Source organism: Trichogramma pretiosum, unplaced genomic scaffold (genome assembly GCF_000599845.2).
Source record: "Trichogramma pretiosum strain Unisexual culture from Peru unplaced genomic scaffold, Tpre_2.0 scaffold96, whole genome shotgun sequence".
Lineage (NCBI taxonomy): Eukaryota > Metazoa > Arthropoda > Insecta > Hymenoptera > Trichogrammatidae > Trichogramma > Trichogramma pretiosum.
This window is the reverse complement of record NW_019640792.1, coordinates 414,325-434,017: the sequence shown is the minus strand read 5'-3', so window position 1 is coordinate 434,017 and position 19,693 is coordinate 414,325. Positions and strand designations below refer to the sequence as shown.

General features: G+C 38.4%; 1 protein-coding gene and 1 long non-coding RNA gene across 7 annotated transcripts; one reads left to right on the top strand and one right to left on the bottom strand.

Annotated features, from left to right (window-relative positions):
- Positions 1-2,857: 2,857 nt before the first annotated feature.
- LOC106655663 (choline-phosphate cytidylyltransferase A-like) lies at positions 2,858-14,745 on the top strand. Of its 6 annotated transcripts, none has more exons than XM_014376177.2 (9): positions 2,858-3,779; positions 10,222-10,370; positions 10,943-11,051; positions 11,137-11,253; positions 11,321-11,472; positions 11,545-11,766; positions 11,853-12,020; positions 12,273-12,412; positions 12,981-14,745. In XM_014376177.2, exons 2-9 carry the CDS (start codon positions 10,224-10,226, stop codon positions 13,084-13,086), a joined length of 1,161 nt encoding a protein of 386 aa, XP_014231663.1. In that variant the 5' UTR covers positions 2,858-3,779; positions 10,222-10,223; the 3' UTR covers positions 13,087-14,745. The 6 variants fall into 6 exon arrangements, with proteins under 6 accessions (XP_014231663.1, XP_014231659.1, XP_014231662.1 ...); XM_014376173.2 differs by lacking the exon at positions 2,858-3,779 and adding an exon at positions 7,151-7,598; XM_014376176.2 differs by lacking the exon at positions 2,858-3,779 and adding an exon at positions 9,136-9,384.
- Positions 14,746-16,306: 1,561 nt separating this feature from the next.
- LOC106655665 lies at positions 16,307-17,421 on the bottom strand. The gene is made up of 4 exons (XR_001339458.2): positions 17,172-17,421; positions 17,071-17,112; positions 16,506-16,978; positions 16,307-16,428 (listed from the first exon to the last, which is right to left on the bottom strand). It is a non-coding gene; the product is annotated as an uncharacterized LOC106655665 (long non-coding RNA).
- Positions 17,422-19,693: the final 2,272 nt, after the last annotated feature.

Sequence of the window (19,693 nt, the reverse complement as noted above, 5' to 3'; positions counted from 1 at the left end):
CGGTAGAGGCGATTGACGACGCCGCCCTCGTTCGGCCTCGGTATCGGCCTGGCCACGTAAGATATTATTTCGAGCTGTCTGCCCTCGAGCGTCAACACCTTCTCCATGATTTCCTTGATGTCGCTGCGGCTGAAAGAAGAGAACAACTGATCGCGCTGCGTTTGGGCCCTGGGTCCAGTTCGAATTCGCACCGATTATTCTTTGTCTTGTTGTTGCTGCTGCTGCTGGGGCTGCCGATAATTGACCTGGGAAGCAAGATCTTATTGTTGCTCACCGTTTATTGGCGGCGGCTCATCACATCTTGATTTGAAGTAAAGATTATAAGACGAAGATTATAAGAGTTTTATAAGACCACATTACAATTTAATAAATTTAGTTAAAATATTTTCTTACATTTTGGATATGTATAAAAGTCGAATTTTATCCATATCCTGTGGCTCAAATTTGAAAGAGCGCAAATAATTTTCAATCACAGTATAATCATCCGTTGCAACTTTGCCAATTTTAAAGAATTTTCTGACCTCTCTTATTGCGTCCGTTTCATTAGTTTCCGATAGCTGGTGTGTTGTCATGTACTTATGCAAACTTATCGCCGATGATCTTGAGCATGTAGTCAACATCCTTTTGTGAGCTTCGTGATTCTTTTCTCTAAATTTATACTTTGTTACAATGGCAAAAGCCATAATACCATAATTAAACAAGTATAAGTTTAAATTTTTAAAATTATTCATACCGATCTCAGAAAGGGCTTCTTTAAAATCAGTGACTGTACTCGAAGGTGGTGAATCCCCAAATATCTGTGATTCCCGAACGATTTCCGTTACAAGTTGTCGGTCAACATTTTCATTCAAATCACTCGTTCTAACTAAACTTTGAAGTCGTATAACATTTGCCGCCATTGATTTATTAGTGAGACCCGTATGGGATAAATCTTTACCTGACCGGGCCATTCTAATTGATTGTACTGATCGATCTCTACGACTACTTAACGAAGACTGAACGTTTGTTTGTTCACGAAAATTAGAATACATAGAAATTGAGAGAGAATTGAATACTTAGAAATTGAGTAAAGTAACGTATAATATCTCCCATAAATGTATACAAAAACAATATAGTCAAGCTTACTCTATCCTGCTCATATTTATAAGTAAACATCCAAGAAACTATAGAATATTTCAGCTCACCAAAACACACAGACGAATTTTCCAAGTTTTCGTTACAATTTTCCAGGCAAAAAATCTTAGTACAGTATGAAGTCGAGCAGTAAAAATCATCGTCGTCGTCATCGTCATCATGAAGGTGGGCCCCGCCGCGCTCTCACGCGGCCGTCGAGACCACCGAGCGCGAGGCCGTCTGCCGTCAGGTGGGCTTCGACTCGAGCCGCGTCAGGTCGGGCTTCGTGCAGGCCTTCGGCTCCATCACGAGCTTCGAGCAGACCAACCAGCTGGTCAGGCACACCCTAAATCAGGCCGACCTCTGGCCCTGCCACCTGTTCTTCAAGCAGTAGCAGCCGGGCGAGGTCATACCCTCGTGCCGCAAATTTTTGGATAATTGTTGATTTTTCCTTGTGAAAATAAAATTTTTCGGAAAATCTAACTGCACCATGAGAAAGCTGTGAAAATTTCCTATCGAAAGCATATCTTCATTTATTTTTTGAGTCTAATTACGAGCGAATTTCGATTGTAGTGAGCCGTGCAACGCTAAAAACCTCAAGACCGCTCTGAAAACTGAAAACGGAGAACAGAGGAGTTAAAATACGTTTGTATAGGATTGTAATTCGGCTCAAAAAATAAATGAAGATATGATTCCGATAGAAAATTTCCTCAGCTTTCCGATGGTAGTATCAGATTTTCCGAAAAATCTCATTTTTACAAGGAAAAATCGAAAATAATCCAAAAATTTCACTTTTTGCGTACTGAATTTTTCGACAAATTTAGCCCTCAATGTTTGATGGCGATTTTCACGGTGAAAATTGGATATTTCGGAAAATCGAATAGTACCATCAGAAAGCTGAGGAAATTTCCTATCGAATACAGTAATCAGTTAAATTTTTCAGATGAGTTTTGATACTTTTACAACGACTTGGAAATCGAGTAACAAGTCGTATTTGCGTGAAAAGATGACTTTTCGGCGTCTAAAACACAAAAACGCCCCGAAAAAAATTAACTATTTTCAAATTTCATGTTTACGCGTTTTTTTTCACTTCTAGAGGTCCTAGGAAACAATTTACATGGGTCCGGGCCGCTGGGCACGCAAAAAAAAATTTCAGCTTTTTTTGTTGAAGAAACGGAATTTTATTTTGAGATTTGACCATATATATAGGCGCGCACCTGCTGCGTTGCAATTCGCTTATATAGGTATAACGGTTACTCTCCTCTCGCTCGAATGAGTCAGTACAATATAAAATTGCAATAATGATTTGTCGCGACGTCGATTACATACGATGACTAATAGCCGGACTGCATATACGAGAAATCGACGAAAATCCGTTCGAGCGAGCGAGCAAGAAGAACCCTTTCGTCACGCGGCGATAATAAAAGAGACAATTGCAGCGGCCGCGTAGTATATGTGTAGGTATGCGTAATGCACGTGTGTGTGTGTGTGTGTAACGCCGCCAGAGACGCGCGCCGCCGAGTCGCAGCTGCAGAAAACCACGTGTCCGAAAGCAGCAAGCTCGATCCGCGATCACCCGATCTTACGTCATGCGCGTGTATATTGTATGCTACGCTGTTGCATCCCCACCTCGAGCCTCGGAATCTCGCAATAGACTTGCCGCGAATTCCACCACCCCGCGAGCTGCGACGCGATATATCTATACAGTTCGCATACATGCAACAATAAACGCGGGCACCGCCGCCGTTGCCACCGCTGCTGCTTTAATACTGGTTCAGGGCGTACTCGGCGCGTCTACTGCTGATCCGAGAGAGCCAATTGTCATCTATCCTTCGCCGTTTCAAGTCTTTCGCTCGCTCTCGACAATAATAAGAAAACTTTAATAATAATAATAAATATACCGCCACTGCTTATCGCGGCTTTTTCCAAGCCGCTCCGCGCGAGTATATAAATCTTCACCGATTGACCCCCGGGGTAATAATATAACGGACTCTGTAAGGAAAAATCGAGGAAAAACATGCAGTAACAATATAAAACAGTGGATATCTGCAGCGAGTGCTCATACGACCGATAAACAAACAAATAATTAATAATAAACGAGGACGCAAACAATAATGCCATACTGCGTGTGCAATCGTTGTTTCGTGGCTCGCGCGTTAATATCGTAACAGTGATAATATAATTATAACGCGGCCCGGCACAAAAAAAAGTTACGAGGGGAAAAAAACAAGCGACTCTCGTACGCCGCAGAATAACACGACAATAATTGACAGTAAACATTTTGCACAATTCGATTCGGACAATAATAACAACAGTAATATTGATAAGTGTCATTGAGTGCGCTTGTGCGCGTGTTTTCAACTGCGTAACGTGTGTAATACTTTTTTTACGTTATCGTAAAGATTTGTGTCTATCTTGGACTCGTCTCTCCGCGATTAAGAGCTTCTTAGTCGCCGTCGTATCTGCATAATAGGCTGTTAACAGTGTCAAACGCGTAACTGCCTCGGCGGAGCAGCTACAATAGCCGAGAGAGCGTCTACTTTGAGCAGCAGCGTCAAACGCCCGGGAGAGAAAAAAAAACCCCGTTCGTGTGTGTTTTTTTTCGTAACTACGCACGCAGTACCTGCACAACAACAACAACAACAACACAACGCGCGTCAAATCAGGTAAGAATTGCATTTGCCTTTTCAACCCGCTTACATGTATACATGCGGTATATCGCATAGCGTCGTTTAGAGCGTATAGAGGGTCTACTGTCGGACGGGTCGAGCGAGTGCTGCTAAAAATAGTGCGAAAAAATTGAGTAATAATTTTAGAAGCAATCGAAGTGTGTGAGCGCAACTTTTTCATGACTCTCTGTACTTGCTGCTGTGTAAGTATATTGTAATATTAGACACAACAAAAACTCGAGTGAAAATATCGATTCGGGATAAATATTTATTGCTGGCGCGGGCTCCTATACCATGGTATAAGCGATATTCCCTTCGACACCACATGATAAAAATAATAATAACAACAATAACAAAGAGACACAGCATCAAATAATAACAACAATGATAATAGAATCGGAGAAGCAGTGCGACGACCATGGAACAGGTGACGTACCCTACCTATCTCTATAGGCGTCAGCTTATAAAATAAACCGACTTTCATGCATGGAAAAAGAAAAGCCGCGCGCGCTCGAGCTGCATCGAGGCATTAAATTGTATTATTTTATCATATATATGTACGTCGGTGGAAAGAGCTCAAGTGCGCCGGGCCGAGTGTCGATGAACCGGCACCTTTATATATAGAATGGAACGCGCGTGTGTGTGTATGTATAAACCTAATGCGATGCACACACCGCGCCTATGCTGCTGCGCCAGGCCCGTTATACGCGTCGTCGTCGTCAGGCCATCGCATGATGCTGAAACGCGCGCCAAATTGCGCGCGCGCGCCTCCCGATGCATGCGATAATACCGAGAAATAGTATGTGTGTGTGTATCGGTGCGAGTATTGTATATATAGACAAAATTCAGCGAGACGAGATGGAATACTAATAATAAAATATTCCGATGGCAAATGGCAATAGTATTATAATATATAGGCACGCGGACTCGCGCGCGAGATCCTCGTTATAAACGTTCGAGTGCACGTGCACTCGCGGAGCCGAACGAACGAGAGATTCGAGATTGTATATACATGTAAAAAAACTCGACGCGCCGCTGTACTGCTCCGCAGGCCGCGCTTTAATACACCAAGCCACGTGAAGTAATTACTCAACGACGACGTTTCTCGAATTATGTTTTTTTTTTCCTCACCTCGCTGCCTTTTTTTATTATCTATACACGCGCGGGCCTGCGTGTATAAAGTCTGTTTATAACAGAGTTACGTTATTCGGGTATAATATTATTCATTGACTCGGCTTAATTTTGAAATCTAACGAGTCGAGCTAACGCGCGTCACGCGTTTGCGATGAGATCGTCCGTGGGTAATTTTTTTTTTTTCTATATAACATATATCGTGCGAACAAGAGAGGTTGACAATGTTGTGTATATTACTCTGTCCGTATACGTATACGCTGTACACTATAGCCATTGGCAGTGCTCTCGAGTGGGAGGTGAGCAAGAAAAAAAATCAATTACTCTTTTATGTATCGGGTATATATATGTCATTAAACTAAACTCGAAACGATGACGCGGTCCTCCGACTCTAGGATATATGCCGCATATATTCTGCAGCACTCGAAAACTATACTCTGCATTGTATCGCGCGATTCGTACAAAGAGTGTCTTTCGTAGACTCATGTCTATGTATATATTGAGCGGTCTAGTATCACGAGGAACGGCGCAAGATTATATGTATACATAGAAGATGATCGTAAAACACGCGACTTTTGCCGTGTACACATATAGACTTTTTTCGTTGAAGTACACAGCTGCCAACAATTTTTTTTTTTTTTTCAATTTTATTATTGTAACTGCCAACGATACGTATACAATTGTGTTTCGAGACTTTCCTTTTCGTCGCTGTCGTGCGCGCATACAAAAAGTAATTGCATCGTCGTGACTTTTGTGATACATACTCGGCCGCTATGCGCTGTCTATAATGCGGTAAGCGTCGTTCCAGACCGAGTTGTCCGCTAATAGACACACACACGCGCGGAATGCCGCGAGCGAAAAAAAAAAAAAGAAAGAAATGTCGACACAAAAAGCTCGACATCTCGATTTTTGGGATTTACAAATCGCAATTGCGTTATTGTGTATTTCGGTACTACACACGCTCGTGCTGCATGATGCACGATATCGAAGATGGTTGTACTGTATAGGTGATACGTCTACGTAGTAGCGTCGATCGAAGTTTACAGCATCTCTGCCAATAAAAAAAAAAGAAAGAAAGAAACGCAAGTGCCATTCTCGTCATTCTCAGACGTCGATTTCGTGAAAAGAAAATCTATATAGCAAAGAGGTTTTCTATTTTTATATCATGAAACGTAACGAGCTCGAACGAAACACGAGATCGAAGCAGATGGTAATATCTAATATTGTGATATTAAAAATGTTGCACCCGAGTGTGGCGCGATCGGCTATATAAATCGGTTTTTCCCCGTCACGAACTCCTTCTTATACGTATATATCAATATTATATATATCTGTCATCGAGCAGCAGCTTCAATTCAATTTCGCTCGAAAATTCTTGACCGTGCATCGTTATCGTAGAGATACATCAACTTATGTTTGACTGCGCAGCAGTCAGCGAACAGTACAGTATATATAGAAATGCAGGAAACCCTTGCGAGACGAGTTTCCCAATGTAGGCCGCCAACATACTTAAATGTGTATACGCGCGCGAGTGTGTAATAATATGTGCCGCGACTATTGCTGGAAAGTCGCGTGCATATGTGGCGACTCTCATAGGTAGATACGTATAGATATATAAGGTAATACATATAAACCCGCGAACGGATCGTCGGAGACCTTCTCTTTCTCGTCTGGAAAGGTATGCGAGAGAGAAGAAAATAAATAAAAAAAATTCGAGTTCTACGACGGACGCGTGTACCGCACCAATGCAGCGATCTGATTTTTCGCGCAGCCGATCTGTCTGCCCGCGTGTGCCCAATCTTAATCCTCGATCCAATTAATGGCGCAAAAGACTCGCGCGCGAACGCACGTACATACACCGTCGCTGCATGCATCGCTCGAATTCCCCATTGATTCTCGGTCGTTCCACTCTCTCTCCCTCGCCTCTTGGTATATTTGACAAAACGCGCGCCTCGTTAGACGAAAGGCTTATCTTGATTCTCATTTTACTGCAGTATATAAACTCGCGGACTCTTACCGCCGCGCGAGTTTTATAGGTACACAATTATATGTATAATACACCTTTACGAATGTACGAATACATAAAATCCCGCCACCGCTGGCGCCGCCGCCGCCGCTCGTACACCGCGAGCTCCGTTCTCGGAACGTTTAGTATCGCTCCGGCTCTTCAGCGAACGAGTATATAGAAGAAGAAGAGGAAGAAGAGGAGGAAGAGGGAAAAAAAAGGAGGAAGACGCGCGTTTACCTGTGTGTACATACACAAATACCTATATACATACCTGTAAATGTAATGTATATTTCGCGTGTGGTGTTGTGCTTCTGCCGCTGAGTTGTCAGTGCGCGTCCGGGCCGTGTGATATCGTGTGCTCGTGCCCCGTATTATATTTTTTTTTGCTTCCATTATTATCAATTAATAATGAAAACATACGCCGCGAGCGCGTACATTATTCGATAGCCACGGCGATGTGATGCAGACACACGAGACTTTCTTAACGGTAAATCAATCGAGTGATCGTGTGCGTTCCTCTCGTGGTGCTACATACAACGAGGCATTTTGCGCATACGCGCAATAGTGTATATAAACATTTTTACAAGTCGCACACCGCGAAGCAAGAGAGACAATGGAGTTCTTGATACAAAAGTATCTGAGACAATCGCCACTGAGTTCCATTGTACCGATCAAAGGTATATTAATGCATAATTTATACATATATATTTATTGTCGATGCACAATTGCCTGGGATAAATAATAACAATAACGATGACAGCGACAGGCAGCAAAACGATCGTGAATTCTACGTGCTGCTATGTATCTCAAGCGCCGCCGAGTAATCGCGCGCGTGTCCGTTGTACTCAGGAATTTCTCTGGAATTAGTATTATAATGATAGGCGTCTTTCTGTGTGCGTGTATGTAGCAGTGCGCCGCGGCACCTGTGGGTAACTCTCGGTGCGCAGCGCGCTGCACTTGCAACTATTATAAACATTTTTCATCTCGCCCCTCTCGATATACCAAGATATTACGAATATCACTCGCGATCGGTTCGTTTTTGAATAATTTTTTTTTTATATTGTTGTTTTTAATCGAAGATTCGAGGCGCCCACCTCGCTGCTACTGCTGCTGGTCTACCAATGCGATCGAAGGAAAAATTTTCCACTCGCGCGTGGCTGCATCGCAATTTATTACTTCACGCCGGCGACGTTTATATTTTTATTACGCGCGCGCCAATAAATATAGAATACGCGCGAAAATCATCGATTCCGCACGATTCGCGATCACGACTGTTAAAACGAGGTAGAAGCAGAAGTTGGAAGCCTATGTATACGATCGACGAAACTTATCGAAATTTACATATTAATCGAGGTTCCGTAAAATTGAATTTCAAAGTAACGAGGCGTGTAGCTATGTAAGTAAGTAGTAACGCATGCCGCGCGCCACCGATTCGCTATATCGTCACGATATACATTACACATCGTTCATCCGTCATGTGAATCGTATATACATAAGAGAAAAATCCGGGGGGACAGAACGTGACGACGACGACTCTTTCCCAATTATACACAGGCGGCGCCGGTATAGGTATACGTGCCACTGTGCACAGTCTCGAGTCTTTTCCAATTCAATTTCAATCTTGAAAAAAACCTCTCGATCGACGTTTTCTCGATCAGCGCCGCATTGGAGCAGACGACTGTATCGCGCACGCGTTTGCTTGCATATGCATGCCCCGTCCACGCGCACTTGTTTACGAGCACGCGTAATAATAATAATTTTTTGAATAAATAGCGCGTAACTCGAGTCTGGAAATCAAGGTCCTCGGCCGATTATTGTTTTTTTGCGTTATATATACATGAACATTCACGAGCCATCAACACGCGCTAAAAACTGCGCGCGTGCCCGCGATCTCACGTGTAAACAGAACGTGTGGGTGTATAAATCACCTGTTTATCGAGCGTCTGCGTACTGTGGGTATGTGCACGTTTAAAATTATATTGTCAGATATCTATTCTCTCTCTCTCTCTGGAACGGAATTCCTCGAACGCATGAATTTTTTATGCAGTACTTGGACTTAAATTTAATTGTCGTGAGTCATTTCAAACTTTTCGTTCTCCGACTTGCGCACAACACGCTGTGCTTTGACTAGTCGCCGTTTATTGGGAGCTCCACGATATTCGACTATACACGGAGAAGGGGGCAAATCTAGACAAAACTGACGCGCGCAACACAGTTAGTGCAAAAAGGCAACGCGGCGGCCTGGTTAGGTGCGCGCGACGACGTCTGCTCGCAGAGTGTGATGATGATGATGTGGTCTCGCTGCTCGTGCTGACAACACAGAGTGTGCAGTGTTAGCGCACAGAGAGACAGCTGTTTTCCGCGAGTTCCGTTTCGTCGTGCGAACGCACCAGTAACTTACAACGTTGTGTTACATGCATTGAAAAAAAAAATAAAGAGGAAAATCGCCTATAGCGCCCGAAGGTAATTCGTGACAATAGTCAAAGGATAGGAAGCAATAAGTACACGAGTAGCCGGACGGGGGCACACATATACGCTTGGCGTGTTTAGACGAGGAATGCGGCGGGGACCGATCGCCCCGTGGCTTTCTATTTCTCTTCTTTCTTGGGGAGTGGTGCGTCGTGCTGCCTATTGACAAAGTGTGTAAATTACAATAAGGCGATAGTCGCCCCTTTCGGAGACATAAAACGTCGATTATGACATCGATTGGTGAATCTTACTTTTAATCTCAGGTTCGTTACGATGACTGAAATCTGTGCATTTTCATTGGTATATACATCTGTCTGCATGGGTGCATAAACATGCTGTTGATTAATTAATGCTTCGCGATATTGATTATTTTACCACTGTACGTAAAGTGTAGTGCATTTTTGCAATTCCAATGATCTTGTATGATAGCGCATGGTTAATTGACTAAATAAATGTATGCACTTGGTACGTGTGACACTTTTTAGTGACTTGAAATAAGTGAAGCATTTACTATGAATAAATAGTTGTGATTGTTCTGTAATTCAAAGAATATACAACTTGTTTTTATGTTTAAAAGTTGCAATGTTGAGCGGTGCAGCAATTAAACCATAAAGATTTGAAATTGTATTAAATTTAGTTTTTACTTGAATTTTGACCTTGAGAGTCAATCAAATAGTTCAGAAGTTTTTACCAACATTCAGTTACATATAAGCTTGATAGTGTACCTTATAATTTAACGATTAAGTTTCAAGTCAGGCAAATTTTTTAAGCATTAAATTAGTTTCTGATATAATTTCAATTTGTAAATTAATACTTATTTTTGGTTTACAGAGATGCAACAACAAATAGATGTGCCAGACTTGAAAATGTCTAGAAAGCGTGGACGAGAAGAAAAAGAAAAAACAATGACGTCAATAATGAATAATAGCACTAGTGCAGGAGAAATGGATATTAACAGAGAAGGCTCACCAGTGTCTGCTGTAAGTTTTGAAGAAATTTGCGTTGATTATTTCCTTACTGACTCTGCACCATTTATTTTATCAGTCAAGTATTACATAATCTTGAATCATTTTCCTTAAATTCCTTAAAGTAGTCATGAATGTCTTTTATCAATGAACTTTCAATTGATAATAAAAAGTTAAAATGTATACTATAAGATAACACGAGAGTGGTGTGAGAAGAACTGGTGATCAAAACATTTGTAAGATATTGTAGGTTTATTCCTTAGTTCATAATCATATCTTGAAGTAGTCAGACACGCTGCACAGAAAGTGTTCTCGTAACTTGAAATTTTAAGAATTATTACTTCAAATATTTAATCTTTTTTCTATACTAGAAAACAACTATTTTTTAAAATGGTGTCTGGATTTACAAAATCTGAAAATCAAAAAAACAATAACTCACATAAAAATATTCCACAAAATCTTAACCAAAATTATTTTACTGTGAGTACTATCTATGTAAAAAACATGTTAGGATCATTAAAAAAATATATATTGCATATAACTTTCCAGTCATTTGTAAACAATTAATTTATGTCTAATCTTTTCAGTCCATTTGTAAAGAGGCGCCATTCAGTGATGAACCTGATGCTCTCCAAGAGGCAGACAATTGTGATTATAATATAAAAATAACAGTCAAAATTGCAAAATCTGGCAAAGGTTAGTTGCTATATTTTCATCACATTAAGTGTACTTTTTTTTAAAACTTTATCACTAAGTTGATGGAAAATTATTTTTTTTCTAGCTCCCAGGAGAGTAAGAGTATATGCTGATGGCATTTATGATCTTTTTCATCAAGGCCATGCCCGGCAGTTGATGCAGGCAAAGAATTTATTTCCCAATGTGTATCTCATCGTTGGAGGTAAGTAATAAAAATGATTATGTAAAATTGAACATATTTTAAATATTGTTTAATGAATTCTCTTAAGTTTGCAACGATGAATTGACACACTCAAGAAAAGGCCGTACTGTCATGACCGATTTGGAGAGATATGATGCTGTCAGGCACTGTAGATACGTAGACGAAGTTGTTCGAGATGCTCCATGGGAGCTAGATGATGAATTTATCGAAAAACATAAGGTAATTCATTAATATAGTCTCAATAGAGATATATGCAGTTCATATTTATTACAACTGAGGATAACTTTACAGATAGACTTTGTGGCCCACGATGATGTATATAACACAGATGATGGGCAAGATGACATCTACGCGAGACTGAAAGCTAAGGGAATGTTTATTGCAACTCAAAGAACCGAAGGTGTTTCTACATCTGATATTGTTGCAAGAATAGTAAAAGATTATGACATTTATGTCAGAAGAAATTTAGCCAGAGGTTACAGCGCCAAAGAGCTGAATGTTTCATTCATAAATGTAAGCTTCTTTGACTTTTCCCTATTGAGTATAATCTTGAATTTTAATTGAGATGCTTCAATCAATAATTCTCTTATCATCAACAGGAAAAAAAATTCAAGCTACAGAACAAATTTGATGACCTCAAAGATAAAGGAAAAAAAGTTATGGACCATTTTGGCGAAAAACGAAGTGATATGCTAATAAAATGGGAAGAAAAGTCTAGAGATTTCATCGACGCTTTTCTGCTACTATTCGGACGCGAGGGTAGATTGGTGTGTACATTTTTTATGCATATAGATTATTTAGCTTTTGCGTTATATTTTTAACAGTTTTGTACAAGAAACTTAATTTTAATTACTTTTTCCATACATATTCTACAAACAAATTTTTTTCTTTTCAACAAACAAATAAACGGGTTTTTTCATTAGCAAAAGACATTTTGCATCTGTTCCTTTGCTTAATGTTGTTATGAATATTTTTATATAAATGTTACTCTGTTTTTTGTTTCATCCAACAACTTACAGTCAACGATTTGGAACGAGAGTAAAGGTAGATTGATGCAGGCATTGTCACCACCAGCGAGTCCAAAGCGTGACGGAAGCCCAAATAGTAGTAATGGAAGTGCAAGTGGTAGCAGTAGCAATCACGATGAAGACATCACAAGGTACCGACACTATGGAGATTTCAATTCAATCGATTGAGTTCTGCTTCATCTGTATATTCCATCTGTAATGGCGTAGTGGCTCTGCTAGTTATAAAACTAAAAAAAAAACTAACTAAAGCATGTGGTACGCTATTGCTGCTTGTATTAGCCTTAATTTGACAGGCAGTGATATTTCAAAAAGCTGCTATGGCTATTTTGTAAAATCTAGCTCCATTTCCCCATTCCTTTGCATGAATAACTTGCATACAACATTTTAAAAGTTGACAAAACTTTTTTGTAATAAAATTAATTTCCATTTTTAGTTTGTTTTTATTTTCGACTCTCAAATCATTATTACAAGTTTGAGTAATGAATAACTTAAGCAACTAATAACTTTGATTGTTTAAAAAAATAATATAAATGTATGGGTAGATATAATTTTTTTCACTTCCATACATATGCACTTTCATTAATTTAGTCTTAATTTAAAAATTAACAATTGAAGTTTTTCCTATTCAAATCTGGCTTCACGACTTGTTCTGTTATTTAACTTTTTTTCGAATATTAAAAAAAAATAATACTGTTTCAGCCCACCACCAAAAAAAGCCGGCCGTTTCGAGCTTGCATCAAACCGACCGTGCCTGAGTGATGATTACAGCGACGATGATGAAATTCAATACGATACCACCAAATGAAGGGACTGCGAAAGTCTTTTACAACTAAAATCTAGAAGACTAAGGATCACATAACTAACAAGATCATGGTCTAGACAATTCATTGATTCCTTTGACTGTTGAATGATTTTTAATTTTAGATAACTTGTAAGTTTAAAAAAAGTATGCGAGGTTGTATGAGGACATATTTTTTTCAAGTATATAACGAACGAATGAAAGATAAACGAGCTAATCTTCAAAACAGAGCAATAGTTTTATTGGCTCTATTTTATATAATATGAAATGTAGATAGATACTCTAATTGTTCATTTTTAGAATGACAATTGTAATGTATGTACGCGATATGTGTCGCAATGATACGTGTAAAATAGAATAAAAAGGTCCAGTGTTTGAAAGTGTTGAGTGTATTGAAAATTTAGAAAAAATTATAACTGTTTATGATGTTATGTTTTTTTAAATTTACAATCGTATCACAACCGTGAAGTTATAGTTAGTAAATTTGCCAAAATCTTCGTTGAATCTCTTCTCTGTTTTTGCTGATAATATTGGTTAAAAGCATTGAAATCAGTTAACATTATAACAGTGAGATAGCAAGTGAAAAAGACTTCATTACAGTGACCATGATAAAATTGGCTATTTTGCAGTATGCAACGAAGTGAGTTATTAATTTGAAAATGACATTTGTTTGACATTTAAAAAAATTTTAATTGTACGTTAATTCTTTAATCGCAATCGCATAGTGATGTTTTGAGAATACTGTTAAACTTTTGTTTACTAAAATATAAACGGCCGGCATGAAACGGAAAGATACGACAATAGTTAGTTATAGTTTTTCAAGGGCTTCTGATTAAGAGATAACACCACATCAACATACTATATTAATTTCAGTTGAAATCAAATTTTTAATTGTTAACTTTGCACTGCTTTAAGCACTACGAATTTGTTTTAAGTTATAATTCTATGAATAATCAATATTTATTTTTCACTTTCACAGTATAGTTTTAAAGAATCATAATAAATAGTAATGGAATTATATACTGAAATTCCAATTAGCCAGAAGCCCGATAAAATGTGGTAATCATCTAAGAAAGCTGTGTAAATATAAAACAGCGATTTTATTTTTTCTGAATAATTTGAGAAAATGCATGATTCAATTTCATGAAGCAATATTTATACACATTGGTAAAAAGATCATTAAAACGCGATAAATGCAGACATTTCTGAACGAGATTCATGTGATAGACTTTCTTCTGAAAAATGTTAAAGTTAATAATAAGTCTGCAACGCATTTTTTTGCAAACAAATGATTTTATATAAGTTGTGAGGAAAAAATTATTGTGAGAAGATTTTTCATAGTAGAAATACGATATTCAACACGAATGATAATTTGTATAATAAAAAAAACAATAACAAGAATGAACTTAAATAGTGTGAAATAAACGTCATTTAATAAATATTGTTCTGATTTCGGAAGCTTCGATGATGATCGCCTTGAATAATGTTGACTATTGTAGTAATTATCAAAATTTATGCATCCATTTTGGAAGTAAAGAAAAAAGTGTAAAGTTGTCTAATTGTGTACTACAATAAGTATTCGTGAAAATGTGTAAGCTGCGATCGAGTTTTTTTTAATTCGATACAAGCCAATGGTGCCTAATAAATAATGATGATTTGAACTCAGGATAACAACAAATTTCATGATCACTCGGAGGCTTCTTTTTTGCATAAAAGTAAATGAAACGAAAATTGAGTTTATTATCAAATGTTTTGAATCATTATGATATAATATACAATCATGAATAGAAAAAACATAACTTTGTGTAAAAATTATTTATTTCCTCCCTTGTTAAATCAATTACACGAAATGAATGATTATTTCATCATCTGAAAATATTAAAGATTATGCTCTTAGAAGTGTTGAAAGCTTCTATACGAAATAAAAATATTCAAGTCAACAATTGTCTTAATTATGACTAGAATATTATTTTTTTGAGCTTGTTCATTATAATTTTTCATTAAATTTCGATCGATTACGTAATTGCGACGATTCTAGTAAATATAGACCAGAGAAAAAAGAAAGCAATAACAATTCAACAATGATGATAAGTAAGTGATGTCTTTAACTTTAAGACAAATGCTAATAATGCGCATGTGGAAAATCGTTTTGGCAGCTCGCACGGTCGCAATGATGTGCTCTAATGTATAAGTTGGTCTGTTAAAAACCACTTATTCAGTTGCAGAAGTAGCAAATGTCATCGAGTGCTTGAATTTAAATATTATTCTCATTTGGGAAACAACATGATCAATGACTTGAAAATCAAAATTGGTAATTTTATTCCATTGGGCCGTCTTCTAAATAATATCAATAGGTGCGTACCAACATGCAAGCAATTTTTCGCATTATTGCGTGACCATCAATAAATAACCTTAGATTGTGTTGTTGTTTGATTTATTATTACAATTAATGTAATGCAACGTAACACTGATTAAAAGTATGCAATGAAAATGTTGATCATAAAAGTATAAGCGTTAATTTTTATTTCCATTATCTAATGTTTTTTCATGTCCTTATTTTTTTAGTTAAGTTTTCTAACTTTTTTGTCTTATTTTTAGATAACAGTACTTAACGCATTGCTAAATAATTCTTAATCATGTGCAGGTAAAATAAATGCGAAATTAATTTGCGGTCGTGCGTAAACCTTATTTTAATGTTTATTTTACTTGCAATAGATACACTGCAATTTTAGACAATTTAACCCATCATTTAAAAGACAAAAAAGCATAAGATATGTATATTCGAAATGGGCTTTTATTGAAGAAGCTCACAAACGATGTGGCAAACCAAGTATCAAAACTGTTCGTTTGGAATGATGATATTAGTAAATGTACATATAAAGTATAAATTTGTATTATAAGAAAAATCTTTGATTAATTTTTTACCGTAATGAATTTTTATTTTTGCGATGTATAGATTTATGCAACAGTGATTTTCGTATGTGCTGTTTCACAAATGTTATCAACTTTGTTAACAATGTGAAAAACTTTACATTATTAAAAGAACTAACTTGTAAAATGAAATAAAACTTGTACATACATGCAAATGAAAAATTTTTTTTTTAATTGCTAGCAACTATATTAAACAAAATTAATTGAAGTGTCAAGCGAATTCAAAAATCTTCAAATTAAATGAAACTAAAACATTGAATATTAGAAAATAGATAAAAAATTATATTACATTTATTCATCTCAAGCCCCATCGCTTGGCAACAATGTATTCACCCGTTTGTGGATCTATGAAATGTACTACGGGTTTGTCAGATGGCAGCCAGTACACTGATGTTCCATTTTTTGGTGATGTATATCCTAAACAGATCGAAATTGAAAAAAAAAGATTAGACCAAAAAAAAAGGTCGAGGATCAATGGAAGCTCTTGAGCGAACCTTTGTCACAAGATCTCTTGTAAGTCGCCACGATGGTGCGGGGCGATGGTAGACGACGATCCGGGTACATCTCGGCGTAGATCCTGGAGGCCTCGCGCGAATTCTTGTTGGCTTTGCCGTAGCACAGCAGCATGTCCGTGTACTCCTCGAAGCTGAAGAGACGCCCGCGATCCTCTTGGGTGGGTGCCATTTTTTGATTGGATTTGTTGGTCGATTAGGATAGCGACGACGAACGCGGACTATCAGCCAGCCGGTCTTACGGATGGAACGTTGCTTTCGAGCAATATTTTTAGTGTTTAATTATATTATTTCACTTTTCATTCGATTCAGTCAGCGTCAACGAAATATGTAAGCATGAATAACAATTCAGACTCAAAAGACGGTGCATATAAACAACTGACGATCGCGAACGAGCGCGGCTGCATGCGAGAAGATAGGGACTAAGCAGGCTGTTGTCTGGCATTTGTCGACCTCTGACGCGTGATATAAAATAAGGGAAATATGCGACGATAATCATGATGTTAATAAAAGCTTTCATGAGCCAACTTGTGGCAAGGTCCCTTACCGTACTGAGATGTAGAGTTTTCATCGGCAACTAATTCGAACTCTGTAAAAAAATGAAATTATATTATATAAAGGCATATATGATTTATTCAATTTCGATACCTTTTAAAATGTCAATCTTCATTTGTAAAACTTCATATAGATGATTAGAATTACAGAAAATCCTCATTTTACTTCGTAGTTGCGTGCAACAAAAGTACCGCGTAAAAAATACATTATACCCCTATGGAAGTTCATTGCCACACTAATTATTAAAAACTTAAAAAATCATTGAAAGTCCGAATAAGTCTTAAAAATTCTTATGAATGTCCGGATTGTATACCATCATTTTAATAAACAGTTAATAGTTCGTTACAATAAGAGTTTCAATTTATTGATAATACATTTTAAAAATTTATGTGAAACATGAAATTTTGGTTTCCGAAATATCCAGACGGGTAAGAACCTGAGATAAGGCACAGCTCGAGTCATCGATGTCGAAGCTGTTTGTTCTCACTCACCTATCACTAATTTAAGTTATTATTCATTAAACCGTGTCGCTCTTATTTTATGTTTGAAATACATCACACTCGATACGTCGGTATACGATTGCTAAATATGCACGTGGTAACAAGCCGTGCAGTTTACCGTCCGAGCGAGAGATGAAATATAAACGAATCCGAAACGGCTCGATTAATAACCAGTCGGAAATGGCATGCAACGCTGCAGGAACCGGCTCTCGTCTACGCTAGGTCGAATCGACTTATTTTCCTCACAAAATTCGAGACGCACCTCTTATTCTCCGCTCAATAAGTACTCGTTACATTTATATACATGAAAAATTATCGTCCTTCGCATTGAACCATTCAGGAGGTTGGACTTTTTGCGCGCGGAGCTGCTCCTCTCGATTGTCTCGGGATAGATGTGTATATAATAAACGACAATCGCGTATCGTATCGTTACGATTTTCAATATATAATTTTTGAGCCGATCGCTTCTTGAAAGTCAGCGAAAGGTTAATTCGCGCATTACCTATATACGAAGCATAAACAACAAACGATGAGCCTCCGATTGGCAATACAACATGGAAAAATCGATATTAACGTATAGCTGCTGCCACGACCATCGATTGCACTTGAAAAGGTGACGCGCGTTCGAGAGAATCCGGGCGTTTGTTTCAGGCCAATCGGGCGAAACGGACACGACTGCGAGACGCTGACAGAGTAATATCGTGTATACGCGTGGTGTATACCGATCCGTAGCTATTATTATACTTATAAATAAGCGTTTGGATATTGCTGTATGTACATCCTATATACGTAACGCAGCCACTATATACGCTACACAGCCAGTGGAATCAATATAATGGCCGCAGTGGTGTCCAAACCCGTTTTTCGAGTCGTCGTCGTCGTCGCCGAGGCGCACGTGTGACGATCATACATAGACACCCGTCGGCGATCGGGCGAATCGATATTTTTAGAATACTCTAAGACGATATCGCATTTTTATGATTTTATTGCTAGAACATGAGCTTGCGCGTGCTTTCGATTATCCCTGCATACAGAGTCACTCGTTTGAAAGTTGATAATTTCGATACGAAATATTTTTCTCATTTGTTCGTATAGCATCGCGAAAGCTCCGAACCGTTTGCCATTTAACCGACTCTTTTTCAGCTAATACGGAGTATCCGACGGAATTCGAAAGATTATCGAGAGAAAAAAAAAGAAGTAATTACTCGTTTTTTATATTTATAGAAAAACACGCGCGACTCTAGCTGGTGCGCGCGTGGCAGGCAGAATTGCATTTTATTGGCCTGTACGTTTGTCGCTCTGTGTGTGTACATCCCAATACACACACCAACGTCGACTCCGTTTGCGAGACTTTTAACTCGCTGCTGCACTTTTCGATTCTATAAATGCATCGTTTGACGAGAGAGGCAGAGTCAGGGAGGAAGAGTAGGGATAATTTACAACATGTATAATATACACATCGAGAGAGGCGAATAATCGAGCTTCAACTCACACACCGCGCAGACTACTCTGACGCATATAATACTACTACTCGTCGCACGATAATATCCGCGCGAATTCCGCTATTTTCACGTCACTTGGGGGGGGGGNCTGGGGGGGGGGGGGGGCAGAGAGTATCCGACGACGGATTGTAATCGAAATTCAGGACGATAAATATAAGCTCGCCGAAAATAGCGAGAGGATCAATTTTCGTCGGTATGTAGCTTTATACCGAGTTAACAGTAAATAATTCACTCGAGTAAATGATATAGATATAACTCGATCCGATGTAACCCGAAAAACAAGACGTCGACAAATGTGTGTATAGCAACACCGTCCAATCAATCGGGAACTATACGGTCCGCACGACGACTAATGCCGCTCTGCTCCTCCGCTACCCCGAAAGACAATCGAATCGATTTTACGCGTTATAATACACCACCAACCTATATATAAGTATGAACGCTCACTTACACACGAGCTCGATTTCTCGCACGGCTCGTTTTTATTACTTATATATAGAAATAAGATACGTATGTACATAATATAATATATATATATCAATTCGCAAGCAGCGAGCTTCCCGCAGCAGCAGCAGCTTTGCGCACAGCAAGCACCAGCGGCCGACGCAGCAGC

Bases quoted from the DNA above. Each gene is read 5' to 3' on its own strand.
- LOC106655663 (XM_014376173.2), top strand. From the start codon at position 7,535: ATGGAGTTCTTGATACAAAAGTATCTGAGACAATCGCCACTGAGTTCC. The intron at 10,371-10,942 runs GTAAGTTTTGAA...TAATCTTTTCAG, and splicing joins AAGGCTCACCAGTGTCTGCT to TCCATTTGTAAAGAGGCGCC. The intron at 11,473-11,544 runs GTAATTCATTAA...ATAACTTTACAG, and splicing joins AATTTATCGAAAAACATAAG to ATAGACTTTGTGGCCCACGA.